The 21,400-nt window shown below is 36.3% G+C and overlaps 2 protein-coding genes across 7 annotated transcripts in view; one reads left to right on the plus strand and one right to left on the minus strand.

Annotated features, from left to right (window-relative positions):
• Window positions 1-2,239: 2,239 nt before the first annotated feature.
• Window positions 2,240-17,987, minus strand: RSRC2 (arginine and serine rich coiled-coil 2). 4 transcript variants are annotated; one of them, XM_005904687.2, is made up of 10 exons: window positions 17,750-17,987; window positions 13,878-14,034; window positions 12,792-12,835; window positions 10,176-10,366; window positions 9,503-9,706; window positions 8,347-8,469; window positions 5,893-5,972; window positions 4,361-4,590; window positions 3,927-4,016; window positions 2,240-2,884 (listed from the first exon to the last, which is right to left on the minus strand). In XM_005904687.2, the coding sequence occupies exons 1-10, from the start codon at window positions 17,753-17,755 to the stop codon at window positions 2,705-2,707; spliced, it is 1,305 nt and encodes a 434-aa protein (XP_005904749.2). In that variant the 5' UTR covers window positions 17,756-17,987; the 3' UTR covers window positions 2,240-2,704. The 4 variants fall into 4 exon arrangements, with proteins under 4 accessions (XP_005904749.2, XP_005904748.2, XP_070242357.1 ...); XM_005904686.3 differs by having other exon boundaries at window positions 4,361-4,593; XM_070386256.1 differs by having other exon boundaries at window positions 4,361-4,593; window positions 10,176-10,388; window positions 17,750-17,907.
• Window positions 17,988-18,111: 124 nt separating this feature from the next.
• KNTC1 (kinetochore associated 1) overlaps window positions 18,112-21,400 on the plus strand; it is a 70,369-nt gene continuing 67,080 nt past the window's right edge. Inside the window, exons 1-3 of one of the 3 annotated variants that reach the window (XM_005904685.3) lie at window positions 18,112-18,250; window positions 20,311-20,489; window positions 21,147-21,267. In XM_005904685.3, coding sequence (XP_005904747.2) covers window positions 20,361-20,489; window positions 21,147-21,267 — 250 coding nt within the window. In that variant the 5' untranslated portion in view covers window positions 18,112-18,250; window positions 20,311-20,360. Of the gene's footprint in view, window positions 18,251-18,305; window positions 19,936-20,310; window positions 20,490-21,146; window positions 21,268-21,400 lie in introns of those variants that run through there. The other 2 variants (XM_070386257.1, XM_070386258.1) reach the window with 2 other exon arrangements.

A 21,400-nucleotide genomic window follows, 5' to 3' on the forward strand; every position in this document is an offset into this window, starting at 1 on the left:
TAGTGGAAGAAATTCTTGAAGCACTGGTGTATTAGTATATTGAAGGTAGAATTTTAGGCCCCAATGGAGGCATGTATTAATCAGGTATTTGGGACTAAACTCCAGAAAGAGGTCTGAACTAAAGATTAGCATTTGGTTCAAATTTTTATGCAAAGTCAATACAAGGATGATAGGAGAATGAGACTGCATAATGTAGAATGGGAAGTCTGGGACTGAGTCCTAGAGGGCTGGGATTGAGAAGGATGAGACAACTGCAGAAATTGATGAATGGCCAATGGGAGAACTTGGATAGGGCTCCAGGGAAATTACGTACTTATTCTTAAAATCATCTTTTGGCCTATGAAATGTAACTTGGAATGATAACACTATTTGTTTCTACCTCCTTCTACCAACCTACTACTTAAAATGGAATTTACATTAAAAAAGAAACTGGGAGTATTTACATTATTTCTAATTTAAATCACAATCATAACCCAAATTGGAACCCTCATCTTTAAATTTACTTACCCTCCAAGCCAACTGCATTTACATAGTTTATCAGACCTTGCTTCCAACAGTGTGGTCTTATCTTCCTGCCTGCCTAGCTACCATGTCTTTACAGAACCTACTGGACAACTTATGTTCCTGTTGCATACAAAAGTAAAGCCAATATCCATCAGAAAGTACCAGGCTTTGAAAAAGCAAGCAGAGTAGTAGCCAGGGAAAAGGGGAAACAAAGTTTAAGCACATAAAAACTATGGAGTGAAAAAAAAAACAAAAACTATGGAGTGTATCTTCCTATGAAGTCATTTCCAACTGAGCCAAGCAGTTAACTGTCCCTTGCCTCCAGGACTCCAGTAATTGTTTCCTAAAGTTTAATCATGCAAATTACAATAATCTATATGCCTCCCTCTAAATTTACTGTCCAGGACAGTTGCCCCTGGCTGTATGTGGCTATTAATAGTCCAAGTCACTCGGTCATGTCCTACTCCTTGTGACCCAGTGGACTATAGCCCACCAGGCTCCTCTGTCTATGGGATTTTCCGGGCAAGAATACTGGAGTGGGTTGCCATTTCCTCCTCCAAGGGATCTTCGGATCAAATCCAGGTCTCCCGCATTGTGGGCAGGCTCTTTACCATTTGAGCTACAAGGGAAGCCCAAAACGGGGTTTTCACCACTGGACCACCGGGGAAGCCCCTACTGTTTATAAATGTAGCTAGTCCCAACTGGGTTAAAATACAAAATAGCCACTGGATTTCAAAAATAAACATGAAAATAACAAATGAAACCTCAATTAAAAGTACGTATTACCTATTCAATTATTTAGACATTATACTAAATGAATCAAAATTAGCTCCCTGTTTAAAACTGGCTACAAAAATTCTTAGAATGGACTGTTATTCATAATTTATGGCCAGCACCTAAAATACCAGAGAAAAATACAGGAAGTTTAATGTGTGCTCTCCATAACCACACTGCATTACAAGCCCACAGACTTTAACAAAACAGATTTCAGAAGGTACAGCTCAACAGCAAATGTGAATCTGGGATGACTTCCAAAATGAAAAACCAGTGTTTCTTTCCCCAGAAACTTAACTTTGTCACTTAAGAGGCATCTCTCCCTAGAATTACTGTGCTCTGGGAAAACTAAACATTTATCAGAATGCATTAAGTAGTCTTCCCTTGTTCTACTGTGCTGCTACATTGTGGAGATGTTTTTCAAAGGACTTTTCCAGGGAAAGCTAAAAATTATGAATTTGTTTTAATAGAAGTAAATGAAGTACAAGTTCTGTAGTCCCCTCCTGCAAATCTATGCCCTAAATTTATTCAATTTAGTGACAAAGTAGACGGTTGTCTCTTTTAGCACTTTAGTCTATGATAGAAGAATTCTAAATGGATAATGAGGAAAGGGCATACAAAGAACTTGTTATAAGGCACTTTATTAAAATAAAAGTGCTTACATCCCTTTAATGTATTAATCTATTTCCTGAATAACATATGGAATATTAACAAATACTGTACACCAATTCTGTCCCTTATAATAGTAGGAAAACAGTATTACTTTAGTAAGTTTTTTCACTGCTCCCAACTTCCTTTTTACATTTTTGCTCACCATGGTATTGCCTATAGCGTAGTTGTTCTTAAAAAAAGAAAAAAAGAAATTTCCAGCCAGTGTCTTCTAACAGAAATTGCAAAATGCCATAGAAACCATAAAACAAATTCAAATAAGAATTCCAGGTAACTTAAATTAACACCAGTCTTGAGAAAAACCAATTTTATTATCATTACCACCCAGCTTTATTTGTGCTGGATTATGTACCAAATGGCCAGATCTTCTAAAGAACATCTACATAACATTTCTTTCATGTTTCAGGAGATGAAAATAACTGTACAAGGTTAAGTACAAAAAGTACACAAGACAGCGGACACCAAAAATTCATGTATGAGATATTTATCCCACCTGCAGCTTTTATATATTTGAAAAGTAGAATTCATGAACTAAAAAATATTGTCCTTCTATAGTCCTGTCAAGTTTAATGGAAGTGGGTTTAACCTGATTACAACACTAACACCAGTATCACTGATCTGATATTTACAAAAAAATCATATTTTTCAATAAATTAAAGTCAATGCAACGCCCATGCACGCTAGAATGCCAGCTGTTCGGTGATCAAGGACCTGGCATCAGAACCAGTCTGTAAGAGTCCCCAGTATAGTGTGGTCTTCAAACCGTGTCCATTCCTCGCATTGATGAGGTGAACCCCAAACCCATTCCTCTCTGTGTGTGGGTTTGTGATCTTGCCATTTCATACTGAGCATCTAGATTTCTAAATACTTCTTCCTGCTGTTTCAGTGTCTTGTAACTTTCTTCATCAACAGAGCTACATCCAGCTTCATCTTCACTCTAAGCAACAGATACAAAAATATACTATTAAGATGAATTCACCTAGACTAGCAAGTACTTCTCTCACTTAAAAGTCCTGGTAGATCATATTTTTGCAGTATATATTTGATCTCACTTAGCTTCAATTCGTCATTCAAGGCAATGTTCCTTCTTGGTACTGGGATAGAAGATGTTAACAAAAATCAACTTCATTCAGTGGGAATGAGAAAGAACATTTAGGACATGAAAAACTATGTAAATAAATGTCTAGAAGAAAATGGGGATCAAGTTTCATCTTTTCAATGAAAAACCAACTCCCTTAGTACTGACCAATATTTGAACATTTGTGGACATTATCAGGTTACTGTATAAAACCTAAGACTGTATTTGTTTATCTATACATTACTCAACAAAAAAACACAACCTTCTACATCTCCTTTAAAGGAGATGGTCCACTGGTTGGGAAGCTGCCTTCCAACAGTGGACGCAGGTTCCATTCCTTGTCAGGAAACTAAGATACCACATGCCATGGGGCAATTAAGTCCATAAAAAAGACCCTGCATGCTACAACTAAGACATGATGCAGCCAAAAATAATAATATTAAAAAAAACTTTCTTGAAAAAAATAAAAGAAGGTCTGATGACAGTTAAATCTTAACAAATACTCTATCAACAAATATCAAATTTAACAACCTCTATTGTCAGCTAGTGATAATTTATTGGTCTAGTGTGTTTCATTTATGTTCTATTCTCAAAATTAACCTAGAAAACATAAATAAAAATGCACTAGATGTATAGCAAAGGGAACTATGCTTAATGTTATGTGGCAGCCTAATGGAAAGGGAAGGGGAGAATGAATACATGTGTATGTATGGCTCAGTTCCTTTGGTGCTCATCTGAAATTATCACAACATTCTTAATCAACTATACTCCAATATAAAATTTAAAAAAAAAGGCATTAGAAAGTATCCAGAGATGGCATATCACTAAAATAACACTGAGAACCAATGTCACCCTAAAGATATAAATTTACATGAGTTTTAATACAAAGTGTGTAACTCACCTTAATACCCATTAATTTCCTAAATTTGACATTTTGGTCCTTGTTTCCAAAATTCAATTTCTCCCATATTTCAGCAGATTGGGATTTGTCCTGTTAAGAAACAATGCACTTTTAAGACATGTAAAATTTAAATATCTTTTATTAGGATACTCAAATTTTCCATAATACAGCCTAAGTAAAAAAACCATTAATGACATTCTATCAATGGAGTTGGTAATTGTCTTATATAAAACATAAAAACTAAGGAACTCTTTCCCTTTAATAAATATATGGGCATACTGGTTTTCTCTGAAAGTCTGACTTAGATCATGCATTTTTCCCCCCAGTATTAATAATAGTAGCAAGAAAGAGAAACCCAAACTAAATTATTCCAATCCAAATGAATTTTTCTAACTTAGAAATCAAGAACAAAACAGGGGAATAAGAAAACTTACTCCTTCTTTCTTGCCTTGCCATAGCATTTTCCTTTTTTTCTCTTGTTCAGCAAATTTCATTGGATTCACAGCTGCTGGGTTGTAATAGCTAGGTACAGCTATTCCGGTCTCTGCCAAAGCTTTCGCCTGCAAGGCTGCCATCTGAGCTGCCATAGCTATCTGAGGAGTTACTTGTGTTCCTGACGCCAAGAGGGCAGCAACATTGAGAACAGAACCTCCAGTAGCGGCAGCTGCTGATGAGGAAGCAAGTATGAATTTTAATGAAAACAAGCATCTTAATTTACAGTAACATATTATTTATATGCAAGAGCTACTAAGGTGCAAAAGGCAGAGTATTTTCACCAAATATAAAAAAATGACTTGAGTGTTAAGCTTATAAAGCAATAATATTCTAGCAAACACTTAATGTATTCATCAATAGACATTGCTGTATGTAATTCCTTGTATGAACTAAAACTTCATTTTCTTCTCTGAGGATAAAGAGAATTCTGTAAACATGAAAAAGGTGTACGATTTCAATGGAAATGAACTATGGTGACTGTAGCTAAACTTTTAATAACTTTCATTTGAATGGTTCTTGATAGGTCACAATATGATTTCACTATATCATTTGAAACTCATATGAAATATTTAAAACTATTAAACAGGTTGTTGTTGAGTTGTTAAATTGTGTTTGACCCTTTGTGACCCCGTGGACTATAGCCTGCCAAGCTCCTCTGTTTATGAGATTTTCCAGGCAAGAAGACTGGAGTGGGTTGCCATTTCCTTCTCCAGGGGATCTTCTCGATCCAAGGATCAAACCCACATTTCCTGCACTAGCAGGCAGATTCTTATCACTGCGCTACCTGGGAAACCCAAACAGGTTATTACACTCACTTAACAGATAGATACCTGGCCCAAAATAAAAAGTATCAGGTCTGGTACTTCTACCTTCCAAATAACATTTCATACAAGCTCTCTTTGATCACCCTTAAGACATCCACAGGCAGTGCATTTATGTCATATATAAAAGCTTGGATTCCTTAAGCAGTGATGGCTAACATGCTACGTGAACAATAGTAGTCACTATTCACTTGTCAAAATTATCTACACTGACCAAGTCAGAAATACAGCACAAAAAAAGTTTTATGAGGTAGAAAATTAAAATAACATGTTCAGGACTTCCTCGTGTTACAGAGAATAGAAACCTGCCTGCCAACGTAGGGCAAATGGGTTCAATTTCTGGTCAAAGGAGATTCCACATGCCGTGGAGCAACTAAAGCTCGTGAACCACAACTAGTGAGCCTGTGTGCTGCCACTAATAAAGACTGTGCACCTGGAGCATGTGCTCTGTAACAAGAGAAGCCACCACAACGGGAAGCCTGAGCACCGCATCCAGACAAAGCCTGTGCGCAGCAACGAAGACCCAGTGCAACCAAAAATGATTAAAAAAAAAAAAGCTAAACACACACACACAAACAAAAATAACATGTTCACAAGTCAGTAATGGTTTTTAAAATGCCGTACATCCATAATAAAGAAGAAAGATTTACCTGCAGCTATTTCCTGTTGTTTTTGTTTTTCAACCATTTCCTTTTCTCTCTGTTCTTGTAATTTCTTTGCCCTTTCCAACCTGTCAAAGACAATTTAATAAAAAATAACAACATACAGCCAACATTTATCTTTATATGTATACATGTGTAGGCACAAAACACTATATAGAATTTTAAATAAATTTAGTATTTTCCACAAACTGACATCTGCATGTGAGAAAAAAAGCAATCATTCTTAAGCTGGTATCACAGTCACAATCCAATGTTATTTCAATACTGGTTTTAAACATTTTTAAATTTACTGAATAGCCAACAACTCTAACAGCTTTTATGTATAGTTCCCAGAGAACAGTTAAAATGGTTAAGAGATAAAAATTATTCAGTCTTCATCAGTGCTGGTTACAGGAGAAGGATAAAATTTAACCTTGCAAATTTGAAACACTGAAAAAATATATCCGAGTAAATTTTAGGTTATGTTCAATAATTTACAGAATTACCTAAAAGCTTCTTAAGTGAGGCTGATTGGGAGTAAGGCCAATCAAAACATGCAGATGATATTTATATTTAAATAGACTTTATTGTCTCTAAATTAAAGGAAATTAAAAAGGCAAAAATAAAATTTCTAAAAGGGCAAGCAAACCCTTCCTATAATCTAATAAAACAGGGGAAAAAACTATTAGAAAATTATTTTTAGGAGATGAAGAAATTAGTAAAGGAATTGGAAACATGAAACACAAACTCATCCCCAAGCAAAATAAAAACAAATTCTGGTTCACACTAAATTCACTAATGAATACACATACTAAACAAAATGTGCTGTCAAGTCAGCACCTGCTATATTACAAATCTTAAGTAATGTTATCTTCATAATGAGTTCCTGAAAGAGAAACCCCTTTTCTTCTCTGAAGACTCCTTGATTTACCAATCATAAGTTACACACTGTCCCCTCCCTCCTTTTAACATGGTATAAAGAGGCAAGGATTGGGGAAAGTTTTTTGGGGGAGGGGAGCAGTGGGCACGATGGGTAAAATATAGTGGTAGAAAACTGGCATTCCCTTTTTAACAATTACTGAAATTTACATAAAAGGAATATAGCAATCTTGCACACATAAAGGAAAGGCATGTAGTAAAGCCTCGAACTTGTCCTTGGAAACAAAAGTTTCTGATTAGAATTAATGTTAAAATATAGATTTATAAATACTTAAAAATATTTCAAACGTAGTTTTAGAATTCTGTTATTCAAAAACAAAAAACAAAAAGTCTACGTACTGTAGTTTAACAACAAATAACCACCCTTCAAATTTCAAGGTAGCCAAAGAATAATTTGGTATTCTGAAATTAGAGCATTTCATGTATTGTCATCTGAAAATCACTCAGGAGACTAAGTCAGTTTTAGAGGCTAGTCACAAACTCAACTTTAATAAAATCAAAAAATAAAACACAAAAAAATTCATGATCAAAGTTAATGAACTATTCTTCATACATTAGTTCAGATATTGTGGAAAATTATTTCCTAACTCCGTTGATTTTAGTTTCAGGAAGAAAGTGTTTGACAACTTTTTGTTTGCATATTTTAAATGGCCATTGCAGGTTTGGAATCAACACCATTCACTAAGGTGAATGGAATGAGGAAGGGGTGAGCTCACACCTTTGCTGCTGCTGTTCAGCTGGAGTTTCTGCCAGGCTGGGTTCGCAGGGCAGCAGCCCATCAGGTTACATTGTGATAACTGTATTTTTGTAATGAAAAAAAAAAATACAAACTCAATTTCATAGAGAAAAAAAATCAAAATCGAAAGATTTAGTTTTCAGAATATGGGAAAACCTGCAAACAAGGGCTTGTATTTTACTTTACTTCTTGCCTCTATCAGGTAGTTCAGTCAATGGTTTCGCAGATTTAGTTAGATAGCCCTGTTGTTTGTTGTGTGGTCCCACAGTCACCCATCTTTGAAATATTATAAAACTTAAAAATACAGTGATCTTTCTACGGTATTAGCAGTAAAAATTTTAAGATCAAATAAAGTGGTTCATTATTTGGCACCTTCAAAATAAGAAAATTACTGACAGAATTCTACTTATTGTTTCTGAGACTGTGTTCTTAGGAACAAAGAAAGTAATGACAAAGCAGTTTTAGAGACAAAATGGACAGAGTTCTTAGATCAGATTTAGGATTTTTAAAAACGTTTCCAATTGCAAACTGAAAATATTTATAAGTCTAGATTGGAGAAAAATGAATGAATTAATCGTGGAAGAGAAAAAGAGCAACTGCTGCAAAGTACCTTTTCCAGAATTAACAAACCACTTACATAGCTCTGTATCACAAAGCACCAAGTAGTCATGGCTACATTTAGTTGTTTGAATTCTTCTGACTGAAAGCATTCATTTGCCCTACACAATTGAGTATCCATTTCAAGATGAAAAGGAGAAAAAAAATCCATCAAACAAAAATATACACACCTCCGAGCTAAAGCTTCTTGTGCATCCATTGCTGTGTTTCTGCCTCTAAAGGGAGGTGGACTAGGAGTTCGGCTTAAACTTCTGCTAAATCTTCTTGGTTTTTCAATTCTCTTCTTCCTATCTCTTTAATAAGTCATATTTTACATGTCAGTATGGCCAAGTAATACTTTACTTAGTCAAAATCACAGTTACATAGTTCAAACTGTGTAAGACTAGTTTTCCATAAATTCAATGTAAGCACTCCTTTTTCAGATAACATTTAGGTTGTTTCCAATTTCTTGCTATTATGCCCAATGTTGCAAAAGTTAAAAGATATGTACATTAGTAATTTTACACATGTGTAGGTCAATATATGTGCTTCCCTGGTGGCTCTGCAGTCGAGAATAGGCCTGCCAATGTAGGAAGACACAGGTTTGAGCCCTGGGTCAGGAAGATCCCCCGGAGAAGGAAACAGCAACCCACTCCAGTATTCTTGCTTGCAAAATCCCATGGACAGAAGATCTTGGCAGGCTATAGTCCATGAGGTAGCAAAACAGTGGGACACGACTTAGCCACTAAACAGCAAGGTCAGTATGTAGAATAAATTTCTAGTAGTGGAATCAATAGGTTAATCATACAAGTGACAAACCCAAGTTCTTATAATAAGTTTAAGTGCACTTATACCCATATTTCAGCCTTTTATAGGCTGTTTGACTTAAGGAGCAATAAATTAACAAAGAAGCTTCCCCACTAACTTTATACCAGTACCTGTGAATACAGATATAATATACTATTAGTCCATGGGATCGCAAAGAGTCGAATACGTGTGGCCTAACTGAACACTATTAATAACTGCTTTGTAGGGAATAAACCTATTCTTTGAATACTTGAAGTGATCTTTATTGAACTTCCAGTTTCAACAAATTGAAGCCTCCTTCCAATCAAGACAAGTTTGAACTAATAAGCTCATCTTTTGAATATCTGAGAAAATAAACCAGTATGGTGGACAGAGCCCATGTACTGACTTTGCTTTCAGATACATCTGGGACCAAGTCCTAGCTTTACCATTTAAGAAGAGTATGATACTGAACTTCTTGGGCAAGTTACTTAACCTCTCTAAGTCTGACCTATCAGACCCTGTTCCTATCTGAGTTTATTCAAGATGATAAGTACCTACCGACTTCTACTCCTTGTCCTACTCCTGCTTCTACTCCTATGCCTGTGTCTTGATCTTGAGCGGGAACGAGATCGGATCCGACGTTTTCTTTCCCTGCTTCTGGATCGTGATTTCTTCCTCTCTCTGCTTCTGGATCTTGACTTCTTCCTATCCCTACTCCTGGATCTTGACTTCTTCCGCTCTCTGCTTCTACTACGATGACGCCTAAAATTAAAGCACACAAATTTTCAGTTATTTAAGAGTTCTGTGTTCAATTATAAACATTATGAATTATCTGCAGCATATGCAGCCAATACTCCTGTGTTGTATAACTGAAGTTTTTTAATGAAAGGAGTTACACAAAAAATAGACCTTTGTTCTTATTTGATGATGCTTCCTAGAGAATAACGTGATGATGTCAAAAATGGAATGTTTCCTACCCCAATTTAAGATTTAGTTTAATAGTTAGCAGCAAACAAATCCTATACCAGCAATGTAAGAGGACTGTTATATGGGCAAACTATATATAGTTTTCAGCAATACTTTTTTTTTCCACTGTAAAAGACAGACAAATCAAAAAGTTAAAAATTCCAAATTTTCTAACCAAGATTTTGTTGCATTGCTCTGTTAATGTAAACTTTTTATGTAATTTAGAAGTTCTGTAGAAGGCATTAACTTAGGAAAAACTACTTACCTTTCACGAGACCTAGACCTTGAGTGACTTCTGCCTCTTGATGATTTTCTTTCTTTGCGTTTGTGTCTGTCCTCACCATTTTCAGATGAATTCAGCCGCTCTCTTCCTTTATCAGAAGAATGTTCTTTGTCATTATGTTCCTCAGACTTGTGTTTCTTAGACGACTTATCTTTGGATTCATGTCTTCTTGCCTGTTTTAAGAAGAAGTTGGTTCTTTCAGGAAAATAGTGCAACAAAGAGAGTTAGTATGGGTATCAGAAGCAAAAATGTTGTGATGCAACATTAGTAACCTTAGGAGTGTGTGGCAAATTTAAAAAAGATCTAGTTTCACATCACCCAAATGTTGCAAATATATACTAATTTTACTTTTTCCTTATACATCCCCCAAATGCAGTTTTTACCCCAGAATATTTTCAATATCACAATTAAAACAATGACTTTCAATGTTAAAATAATATAAACCATTATTTCAGAAAAACAGAAATCCCTCTTGTTTCTTTTATCTAAAAGGGAAGTACACATGTATCAAATTTTTTTCAAATTCCCAACAAACCTTTTAGAGAAACAGACCATATATATATATATAAACACAACAACTTCTAAATCCAGAGTACATAGTAAGTTAACAATAGTGAAGATAAGGACACAGAAATGCAGCAGAAAATGCATTTCCAATTAGGCAGTTAAGTAAAATTAATCTAAGTATTAATATTTTCTGCAATTTCAAATTACTTTACGCAGAGTTAAGTGTCCTTTTTATATAGCTATACTGCCACATCCTTTCTTAAAGACGGCTCTTGATTTTTCTCCCAATGTCTACACTGTGAAGCAATCACTTTTCATCTTGCAATATCCCAACAGGCTTGGAGTTCTATTACATTTCATGTACCTAGGGTAGAAAATGGCAACCATATCTTTTAATTTTTATGAAATCAAACTAGGTATAACACAATTAATCCCTATACCATTATATAATACATACTTCCCCCATATTCTGAAGAATTATAAAAACTGAGGCTTTTCCTTTCACAACATATGCATTCAGAGACTGAGCTAAATCAATTGTATGATCAAGTCTCCATCCTACACTCACTGAATTACAAAGTGCTAAATGTTAGATTCCCCCACATTAGGATTTGTTAGATCCATCCTATAGCTAAAGCTTACAATCCTGGACATTTCAGAATCACAATTTTAAAGCTAGAAGGAAACTCAGATCCTCAATTCCCCTTACTTTATATAAGACTAAGACCTCAAGTCACAAAGCTACGTATTAGGAGAGTTGAAACCAGACCCCATATTTGATGCCCAGACTACGAGAGGACAGTTAGCTCATAGGTTCCAAACTAGACCTTAGCATATTTCCGAGATTAACTTTTCTTAAAAACAAAAAACTCAGTCAAACATTTTGGAACATGCACGATGATACGTTTGAAAAGGGTCATAGTAGGTAATTCATTATTTTGCAGAAAAATGAGAGACCTGGAGACACAGCTAAAGTTTAGTTTCAATGCCAGTTCTCTGTATGAGCTTATAAAACACTATTTTCTTGATTTTGCCATATGGCGGCAAAGTGGAAAAGCTTTAAGTGGTTAAGCTTGCAAAAGTTTTAGAGTTTATTTTAAACCAGTTTTCCAAACATAACATTACTATTATTTTAAAAAGAAAAAAAACCATTTAAAACCCTTAACTGATTTAAGATATACTTAAGGGAAATAGGAGTTTGAATGACTAATAGTTACCTTATCATGAAGTAGGCTTATTATTTTGCTATCTGAGTCTGCAGCGTCTTCAGTTCAGTCTCTTCGCGCATTAGCACGCTGAGTATGATTTATTATAGAAATGTTATCATGTGAGCTAAACAAAATAGTCATTTTCACAAAAACTCTCCTAAATTAAAAATGTAACAGAGCTTCCATTAGGGGAAGAGGTGAAGTCCCTGCCCACATTTGTTTAAGGAGTCCCTTGCCCAGCCCCCAGGAGACTCTCCTCCCTTTTGGCTTCTACTTCTGCTCTTCCTCTGTTGGCTCATTCCTTGTCTTCTCAGGTGGGCAAGTTATCTCTTCTGCAATACAGCTGCTGTCTGTATCCTCAAGTTTTGCTGTCACTGCCACCTTTCCAGCTGTCCCTCACTGACGCTTTTATTTCAAAATTCAGTATTACTATTAGGGAACTAGTTTACTAATGAAAAGGACTCTTGTTACCTTCCACAAAGAAAAAGTAGCCCATAGATATCCAGAGTACTGCTACTTAAGAATGATTGCTATTTAAAAATCCTGAGCAGTCGTAAGGCATAAGGAGACTCGGGACCTCAGATTAATGGAAGCTCTGTGCAACAGGCCTAAAAAACCAATTATATTCTTCATATGAAATTTTTATGGTGAATATTTTCACAACATAACATATTAATAGTTTCTGAATGAACTTTTCATATAAACAACTATCTTCTTGAAAAAAACGATGAATCCAAATCATGCTTATTTTATAACTCAATTAAACCTTTTAAATTTCAAGTTTTGGTACTTACCTTGGCAATATCATATATTCACACAAACATTTCTACCAAATACTTTACAAGTATTTTAAAGTGCCTATTCACTACAAAGTGTTAATTACCTCTTTGCTTCTGCTCCGGCTCCTGTGTTTTCTTCCTTCATTATCTGTGAACACACAAAAATTCACTATAAATAAACATATAAAGACATCTCAAACATAAATTCCAAAACTCACACAAAGAACGTTTCTGTCCATTTGCCTAACTAAAGAATTTATTAAATATTTACTAGTCAAGTAAAGCCTCTAAAGCCTATTTTTTATGGCAGGGGTGGGATATTTGAAACAAATCAAGCAATCTGAGTAAACCAGAATATAATCAAGTAAGTAAGTAAAGGAAGTTCCACAAAAAGTCCACGTTCTATGACACATGACCAAACAGAAACTTTTAGGTGGCCACAGATTCTTAGTATTTTACAAAACATTCTGTCCAGTCCATCTTGTTTCCTATTACACAGCAAGTCAAAAGGACAGAAGACTTCCTTTAAAAAGTAGTTGTGATGATACTGCACAGTTTCCAATATATAGATAAAAAATCACACTTAAAACCATTTTGTAGATGATTATCTGTGGGTACAAAAGATATATAACTAAATCCCGGGTCTTAAAACTTTTATTAAACTCATTTCTATTCTACTTCTCATTTAAGTATTGATTCATTAGCAATACAGCATGCTTTCTATGCCACATCAGTCTAGTTTTTAAAAAAAGAAGTTAAAGACCATTTCAAAACACAACTCTTGCTTTCAGAAATAATCTAACATTAAGTTAAAAAGAAAATCAAGGTTAAAAATATTCTTGTAACTTATGTCAGAGATGTGAAATAAATTCAGAATACGCCACTGCCCAGACTGCATCTTTCAAAATATTGTTTTGCCTGTGTTAAAACGACAAAATTTAAACCTCTAGGGCTAATATTAATGTGACACAAGTTTAATCATACAGTTTGAAAAATTATGAAACTTCTGTATTAGGACATTTTTAGTCCTCATAATTGAAAATTTCTCCACCAAATTACCAACGCACTTTTCACTATTCATTTCTCAATTCGAAGAACACATATAAACTGTATCAGTAAACTAATATCTTTTACATTTTCACATGGATTATAAAAATGCTGGTAGTGGTATCTTTTCTAGCAATTCTTACCTGACTTTCGTTTTCTTTCTCTTGACCTTGACCGTGATCTTGAATAATGATGTTTTGAGGCTCTAGGAGAAACAGATACATCGGACTGCTCTTTTTTCTTATCTGTATCTGGGGATGTTTTTTCTGGGGCTAGTCCATCTCGTTCTGTGTCACTAGCCTACAAGTTCAAAGAAAAATCTTTGTAAATTCTTAACTGCTTTAAAAATGTTTTCAATTTCTTAAAAGAGAGAGGAGGAAAGAAAGACACTTATCCTTGGGTTTTACACAATTAAAAACAGAAAATCAAGTAACCAGAACAGCTGATTTCCAAGTGGCTAAATATGCTTTGTACTTAGTAAGTCTGAGTAAACTGAAACGACTAACCCAATACCAAACAGACGTATGTAACTGGATGGATTTTTTTTATTCATTGTTTTTACATCTTTTAAAACAACGAGGAAAGGAAAAATAAGGGTCCAAGGATTTCCAATAAATACTTAAGCAGAGAAAAGAGTCCATTTTAGATCTCTGAATTCATTTAGTTGCTTTTACTACATGGGCATAACAAAAAGGCATTTTAAATGAGCTGTGAAAGGTTAAAAAGACTGAGGACTGTGAAATCTTAAAAAGCAGAATGCTTCTAGAATATTACACATGAAAAAAAAAAACTAACTTACCTATCCGAGAACCCAGTATTAATTTCATTAACCCTCTTTAATGAAAGCCCCTTGGCACAGTGCTTCTCCAAGTCTGCCTCTCCTCACATACGGAAAAATTGTTTCTGCTTTAAAGCATTTATAAGTTACACAATACAAACTTTAAAAATGGAAAGAAACAGTCAAGTGTACACTCACTCTGAGAGACCTGATTTACCTGAGACAGTAGGGTCCTTCATTTAACTATCAGCTCTTTGTTTCCCAGTTTACAAAAGGGAACATCTTTTTTTTTAAAAAAGGAAACTTCCTGTGCCTTGATCATGACATAGTACTCAGCACAGAGATCAACCAAAAAATGAAGAAACTAATTCCAGTTATTAGTTTTCCATTAAAAAATGTATTTCTGTAAGAAATTGATTTAAGTAAGTCATAGGAGAAACTAGAACCTTAATGTTCTTGAGTCAGATTCTGATAAAAGGCAGGGAAAACAGTTTCAGTATATGTGGAAGGTGGTGACCCATCTGACCAAAGAGGGAATATGAAAGAGTCAATACGCTAATATGCCTGAGGAGCTAATTACTTAGGGCATGAATTGGCAAAGTATGGCCCCTAAAAATGACTTTTACATTTTTAAAAGGGTTGTTAAAACAAGCAAGCAAGAAATGTGACAAGAGACTATATGTTGTATGTGGTCCACAATGCCTAAATCATTTACCAACTTGCTCTTTACAGAAACAAATTTCAATGGTGAATTACTATACATTTTCAGCAGAAGGAATAATCACATGATAATGAACTTCTTCTCTTAGGAAAATTAGTCCAGAAAACAAACACCAAGTAAACTAAATGGACAGTAATTTAACAAGTGAAGTTTGAGAGGCTGCATTATTTCACCAACTTTTTTCTGAGGGTCAAAAATGAACCCAACTCACTCAAAGCTGGACATTTCAGGAATAAACTAATACATTTAAAGGGAGGGATGTATTTACAGACTGGGTTAGGATAAAAGACATTATGTGTTAAGCGTCTAACAATATTACCAAAAAACAAGAAACAAGTGGAAGCACATAACTACTGGGGAGGCTCATTCGAGCATATTTGCTTCTTTATGTATGGGTCGTATCTAGAGTCAGAAAAACTTTTGTGCAGAAAGGCTCTCATCCCTTAGAATCAGACTCAACTTTCATTCCACAGATGGGATTCAGCAATATGAGCTGACTCACCACAGAAGATACTCTATCTGCTGTCTATTAATATATGATACTCTTATCACACAACAAAAGAGGATTCTGATTTTCACACTAATACTGGTTATTTTCTTTTATTCTTGCCCTCATCACTATTCTTAAGGATTGTTTATAACAAGTTTATGATATGTTGGTCAAGTTACACTGAATATAAAATAAAGCAACAGCAAAAACTTCAAGCACTGCTATCTCTTCTCTCAGTGCATGCCACTTTTCTGTCCAACTGAGACAGCATACCTGAAACCACTGGCACATCTCATTCACTTCTAAGACATCATGACTAGTTAAAAATCTTTCCATGGAAATGCCAGCATCTAGCCCAGGTCGTAAGTTTTCAGTCAATGGTTTATTTAACTACATGCTTAACATTAAGGAAGTCCGGCAACAGGGAAGCCCAATGTCCTTGACTTAAAGGAAGGCACTCTGTAATACGGGGTAATAACACATCAAACAGCCATTTTCATCTGTAAAATATATACAACAAGACGCCAACAAAAACCATCGTATCACTAAACAGATGAATAATAGGCGGCCACTTAGACCACCCTAAGCTTTTATGTCCTTTAGGATATTTTACAGTAATTAAGATCTCAATTTAATAAGTTCAGTTCTGTAAATCTTATATGCTAACTGCAAAAATGCCCTTCACTCTAGCATTTGCTCTATTAGAAAAACACCATGGTTTCTTAAAATTTACATCTTTACTCAATGACGCTCAAGACACAATATACCTATGTTTTCGCAGTGCAAAGAGAAGTACATTGGACTTAATACTAGGCTACATCTCCAGGGGATCGTGTCTTTCTATCGAACAAGGCACTGAAGAAACAAATGTTTTCTTAATATCTGAGCTCAGGTAAAACAATATTCTTCCAAGTCACTATTTAAACAAAAGAAAACACCAAATCGATTATTTGCACAAATACCAAATAGCCTGCCGACTGTTTGAAACTGGTTCGATTGTTATCAAAAAACCCAGTTCTAAATCAAATCGATTAGGAATGGGGTGACAGGGAGGGGCAGATTAACGATTTCTAATGCCAGATGGAGTACTCTATATGTAATAATCCTATTTATTTTCGAAAGCGAGAAAACAACTTTTTAATCAGTAGAAAAGGATGCAAAATGTTTGCAATTTTCTTTTAACCGGATAAAGTAAAACGAAATATTCCCACAATAATGCGACCCATCTGGACTGGGTATCATATCCAAAGTAGGTTTATTTTACACAAGAGGTAATTGAAAAATTATAATTTTCATTTAAAATTAAACGGGCCAATGAAGGACTCAAATTTAAAATAACAACGCCAATGATAGGGCTTGATTGTTTCTCAAAGACTTCAAAACGGAGCATCATCAGTCCGAATTCGTAGTTTCAAAGTCTTCTCCTAATTAAATCGAATTTCTACCCCCTTCCAGAAACTCGTTCCCTAGATGCTTACTAAGGAATAAACTAAGGTTTACGCAGACGCAACACTAATCGAAATTTTGCGATTAGAATTGTCTCATTGAGCGTAGGCAAAATGATCGCTCCTAGACTGCTCTTTTCGCGTTCTATCCCTTACAGATACCGCCTTTCTGACCCAATACTTTTCAGAGACGACCCCTGATCCCTTTTCTCTTTTCCCCAGCCCTCTCCCACTGCGAACATAAATGCCCAAGCCTTAACGAAATTCAATATAACCCACTAACTAGTGAGTAAGCTAAACTGCAGTCAGTCCTGTGAACCAAAAGGAACCAAAAACTGGGAAAGAGACAGGAAAGTTCTGGAAAAAAAAAAAAAGACACTCCCTGCTGCTCCCCACCCCCAACAACAGCGCCTTATTTCCCCCTCCCTACAGCAGCCAGCCATGATGGCGGGCGCAGAAGAAGGCCAAGGCGCCATTTTGTCCACACACAAGTGCGGACAACAGCCCTGGAAGCCGCTCATCCCTTCTTTGGAGAGTAACAGGAAACTATCCATGATTTTAAACTCAAGTTTGGCACCCACCGCCATAGTCCAGAGTCCTGGCCGCAACGGCGGCGCCTCCACTTGCCACTTTCCACAGTACTGGCCGCTTCGACGCTTCGCCACGGACTGAATCGCTCGCGCAAGAGACCCGGATGGCACAAAGGGGGAAAAGGCCCGGCGCACAGCACAGCTTGCTGGGAGGAAAAGGGGTGGGGATAAGAGTTTCTGTAGCAACGCGGTTAGACGGTGATTGGTTGTTCTTTTGAAGGAGCCGGTAAGGCGGGGAGAGGGCGGGGCCAAGGACGTACCACAGAAAGATCTGCCTGGATTTCAGAACTGGTGGAATTTAGGGTGGGGCGACTTCCTATTTCGCTTCTAGAGCAATCTTGGCCTCCCCTAGTCGCCGTAGAAGGGGTTGGGCTTGGTTTTCTCCCGCCAATTTAAACCTGTGGCAAAGACCCTAAAGACTCTAGTAGCGGTTGTGGGAACGTGGATGCGGGGGAGGTAAATTTGAGTGTTCTTTAATTTCTTCAATTGCAGGTGAGGAGGGGGAACCACGCTACTATAGGAGCTGGGGGGTGGGGTGGTTTTAGGTCGAAATAGGAGAAACCTCAGCTCAGTTTGGGGTGTTATCCTGTTAAGACGCCGGCGGGAGATTGGTTGGAGTTGTTTCTTGCTGGCCCATGTCTAGCTGAGAGCACTTAAGCAAGGAGGCCTATTTGAAACTTTCATTTCGTTTAATTCGTTTAGGGTTCACTCAGCACCCAGAGTAATCTCAGACTTAATCACATCACTCACAGGCCTACTTAGTATTTTTTCCACCCTAGCACTGAGGATGAAAGCCAATCTTGTAATCAAGGATTCATTGGTTCCACCTGTTGGTTTAGCCCCCGCACTATCCCATTCTTCATATGGCCCTACAGCAGCCACAAACTCATTCCACCCTCTGCATCTTTGATATTTGGCCTGCATCTTTGTCCCCCCTGAGCCTTGCATAGTTGCCTTGTCTTGTTATTCGGATCTCAGCTCAGTTGTCATCTCTTTCCCCTTCCAGATTTTTCTTATGCGCCACCCCCTGTTCACCTGAGCATTATTTGTAGTTGTGCATTTACTTATTTTTTCATAGGGAAGCAGTATAACAGTTAATAACTGGCATGAATTTGAATCTTCTCTAGCGACATCGTTAACTCATTTTAGGTGACCATGGCCATTTACTTAGTTCCTGATTCATGCTTCTCACCTGTAAAATGGATTGTGCAGATTAAATGAATAATACATTCAAACTATTTTGCCTGCTAAATACCGCATTTATTTTTGTCTGTCTTTCCTATGGGATATGAATTTCATAATGACAAAGACCTTTTCTGTCTTCTTCACAGATGTATTCCCAGCTCCTAGAACAGTGCCTGACACATAGTAAACTTTTGTCAAACGAGTGTGACATACCTGGGAGGCTGATAATATTTCTCTGTTCTTACAGATGTGGGACTCCGAAACTCATAGAAGTATTTACTTCAGCCTGTCTTAATCTCCCAATTCCCGCCCAAACACAGACACTAAAATTATTGTCTATTCTAATGTGCCTTGTTTTCGTGCCCTTGCTTACATTCCTAGTAAGAGCTCTTCCAATATTTAAAAAGCTCCTGTAAGTACTAGCTCAAATGTTACCTTCTTCCACCAATACAGTAGTGGATTAGCTGCACTTAAAAGTGAGTGCTTGCCGTGAAACCAAGCATTGTTTTGTGAACGTTTGAAACTGGTAATGACCTTTCTGGCTATGTACAACTGTATTCCTATTTTACAGAAGAGAATTGAGGAACAGAAAGGTTAAATTACTTGCTTGACCACAACAGATTATTAAACGTAAAACAGCTCCAAGTCAAAAATCATTTCTTTCCTGTACTGTTACTGTCGAAGATTTAAAAAAATATCTGAGCAGTTATCAAAACAACTGTAACTATTTGGTTATTTTCCCCTCCAGTCTTGATCCAAGCATTGCTTTTCATTTTAGTATTCTATGCCCTGGAGACCCAGTGAAATGAGTTATTTAAGTCCTTGCTGATGAAATAGTTAAGTGACTCCTAAGGTTACAGACACACTCTTTGGTCCAGTCAGAAGCCTGATCCGTTTTTTTCCACCTCTTGTTAAGATTTATGGCGTAACAATTCTGGAAACATGAATGGACATGGTTTTTTAAGTTCGTCTGGAACCGTAACCAACCTAAGGTATCCCAGACAATATGCATTCAGAAAGTTCACTGTTTTTTGCTATTCTGGTTAAAGATGTTTTTCAAATGAAAGCTTGTTATAATTTCACCTAGGTATACAAAATACTAGAAACTCTAGGACACATTGGTAAGATCGAAATTGCCCGTGTCCCTAAACCAGTATGTTCTTCTCTAGTGATAATCATAGTTCTAGTTCCATTTATCTTATTGATCCAAAGTGTCTAGTGACCACAGAAATAACACAGAGAAGTCTCTGTTTATTGGTGTGTATGTGTATATTTGTATACATATATATATATGTATTTAATAAAGCCTTTTTATTTCCCAAGGAGCTGGAGTCTATGCAACGATGTAATTTGGTCTGATTTTACAGTTGTCATAGGGAAGGCAGTGATTCCTGATCAGGAAAACAATCTCAGAAACATGTGGAATGATATTGAGCTGCTAACAAATGATGATACAGGAAGTGGGTACCTAAGTGTTGGTTCAGGAAAAGAACACGGAACTGCTTTATATCAAGTAGATTTACTAGCAAAGATCTCCTCTGAAAAGGTAATGGTTATGTTGCTGTTTTCATTCACAAAATTTTTACTGTGTTTACTAAGACTGGTAGCCACAAGGTAGTTGTTTATAAATGAGTATAGTCCTTTCTCGGGGATTCAAAGTTTAGTGTCAGATTACTGGAAATTTCCATCTGAATTCCCCATACATCATTTTAAGGTCAATATTCCAAACCTAACTTTTCATACATCCTCTTGACATTTTAGAAACACAGATGTATGCAAAAATGATACAAAGAATATCTACCACCAGCTTAGGAAGTAAAACATTACCTAGAATTGAAGCAAGCCCCTGGGGTCTCTCCCTGATGGTCCAGTGGCTAAGACTCCACGTTCCCAATGCAGGATTCAATCCCTGGTCAGGGAACTAAATCTTATATGCTGCAACTCAGAGTTCGCATGCCACAGCTAAAGACCCTGCATGCCACAAAAAGATCTAGGATCCTGTGTGCCACAACTAAGACACGGTGCAGCCAAATAAGTAAACATTAAAAAAAAAAGAAACACTTGACTAAGTTATATGGGCTCAAGAAAAGAGGCCTGTCAAGTGAAGTTTTAAACTTGGGTGCTTGGGTGATGACATCATTGATGACTATTGTTAAACATGTATGAAAATGCTTTATTTTCGTCCTACTTTTCCCTCCCCCAGGCCTCATTAAATCCAAAAATACAAGCATGCAGCTTAAGTGATGGGTTTATTATTATAGCAGACCAATCGGTGATACTGTTGGACAGTATTTGTAGATCTCTTCAGTTACATCTTACATTTGGTAAGTCTAACGTAATGCAGTAAACAAATTGGAAGTCAACTATATCTTGCTACCAATTTCTACAGCATTGCCTTTTCTTTACTCCATTATTTATAAGACTTGAAATTAAACTGATTTTAAGAAATGAATCTTG

Source organism: Bos mutus, chromosome 17 (assembly GCF_027580195.1).
Source record: "Bos mutus isolate GX-2022 chromosome 17, NWIPB_WYAK_1.1, whole genome shotgun sequence".
Classification (NCBI taxonomy): Eukaryota; Metazoa; Chordata; class Mammalia; order Artiodactyla; family Bovidae; genus Bos; species Bos mutus.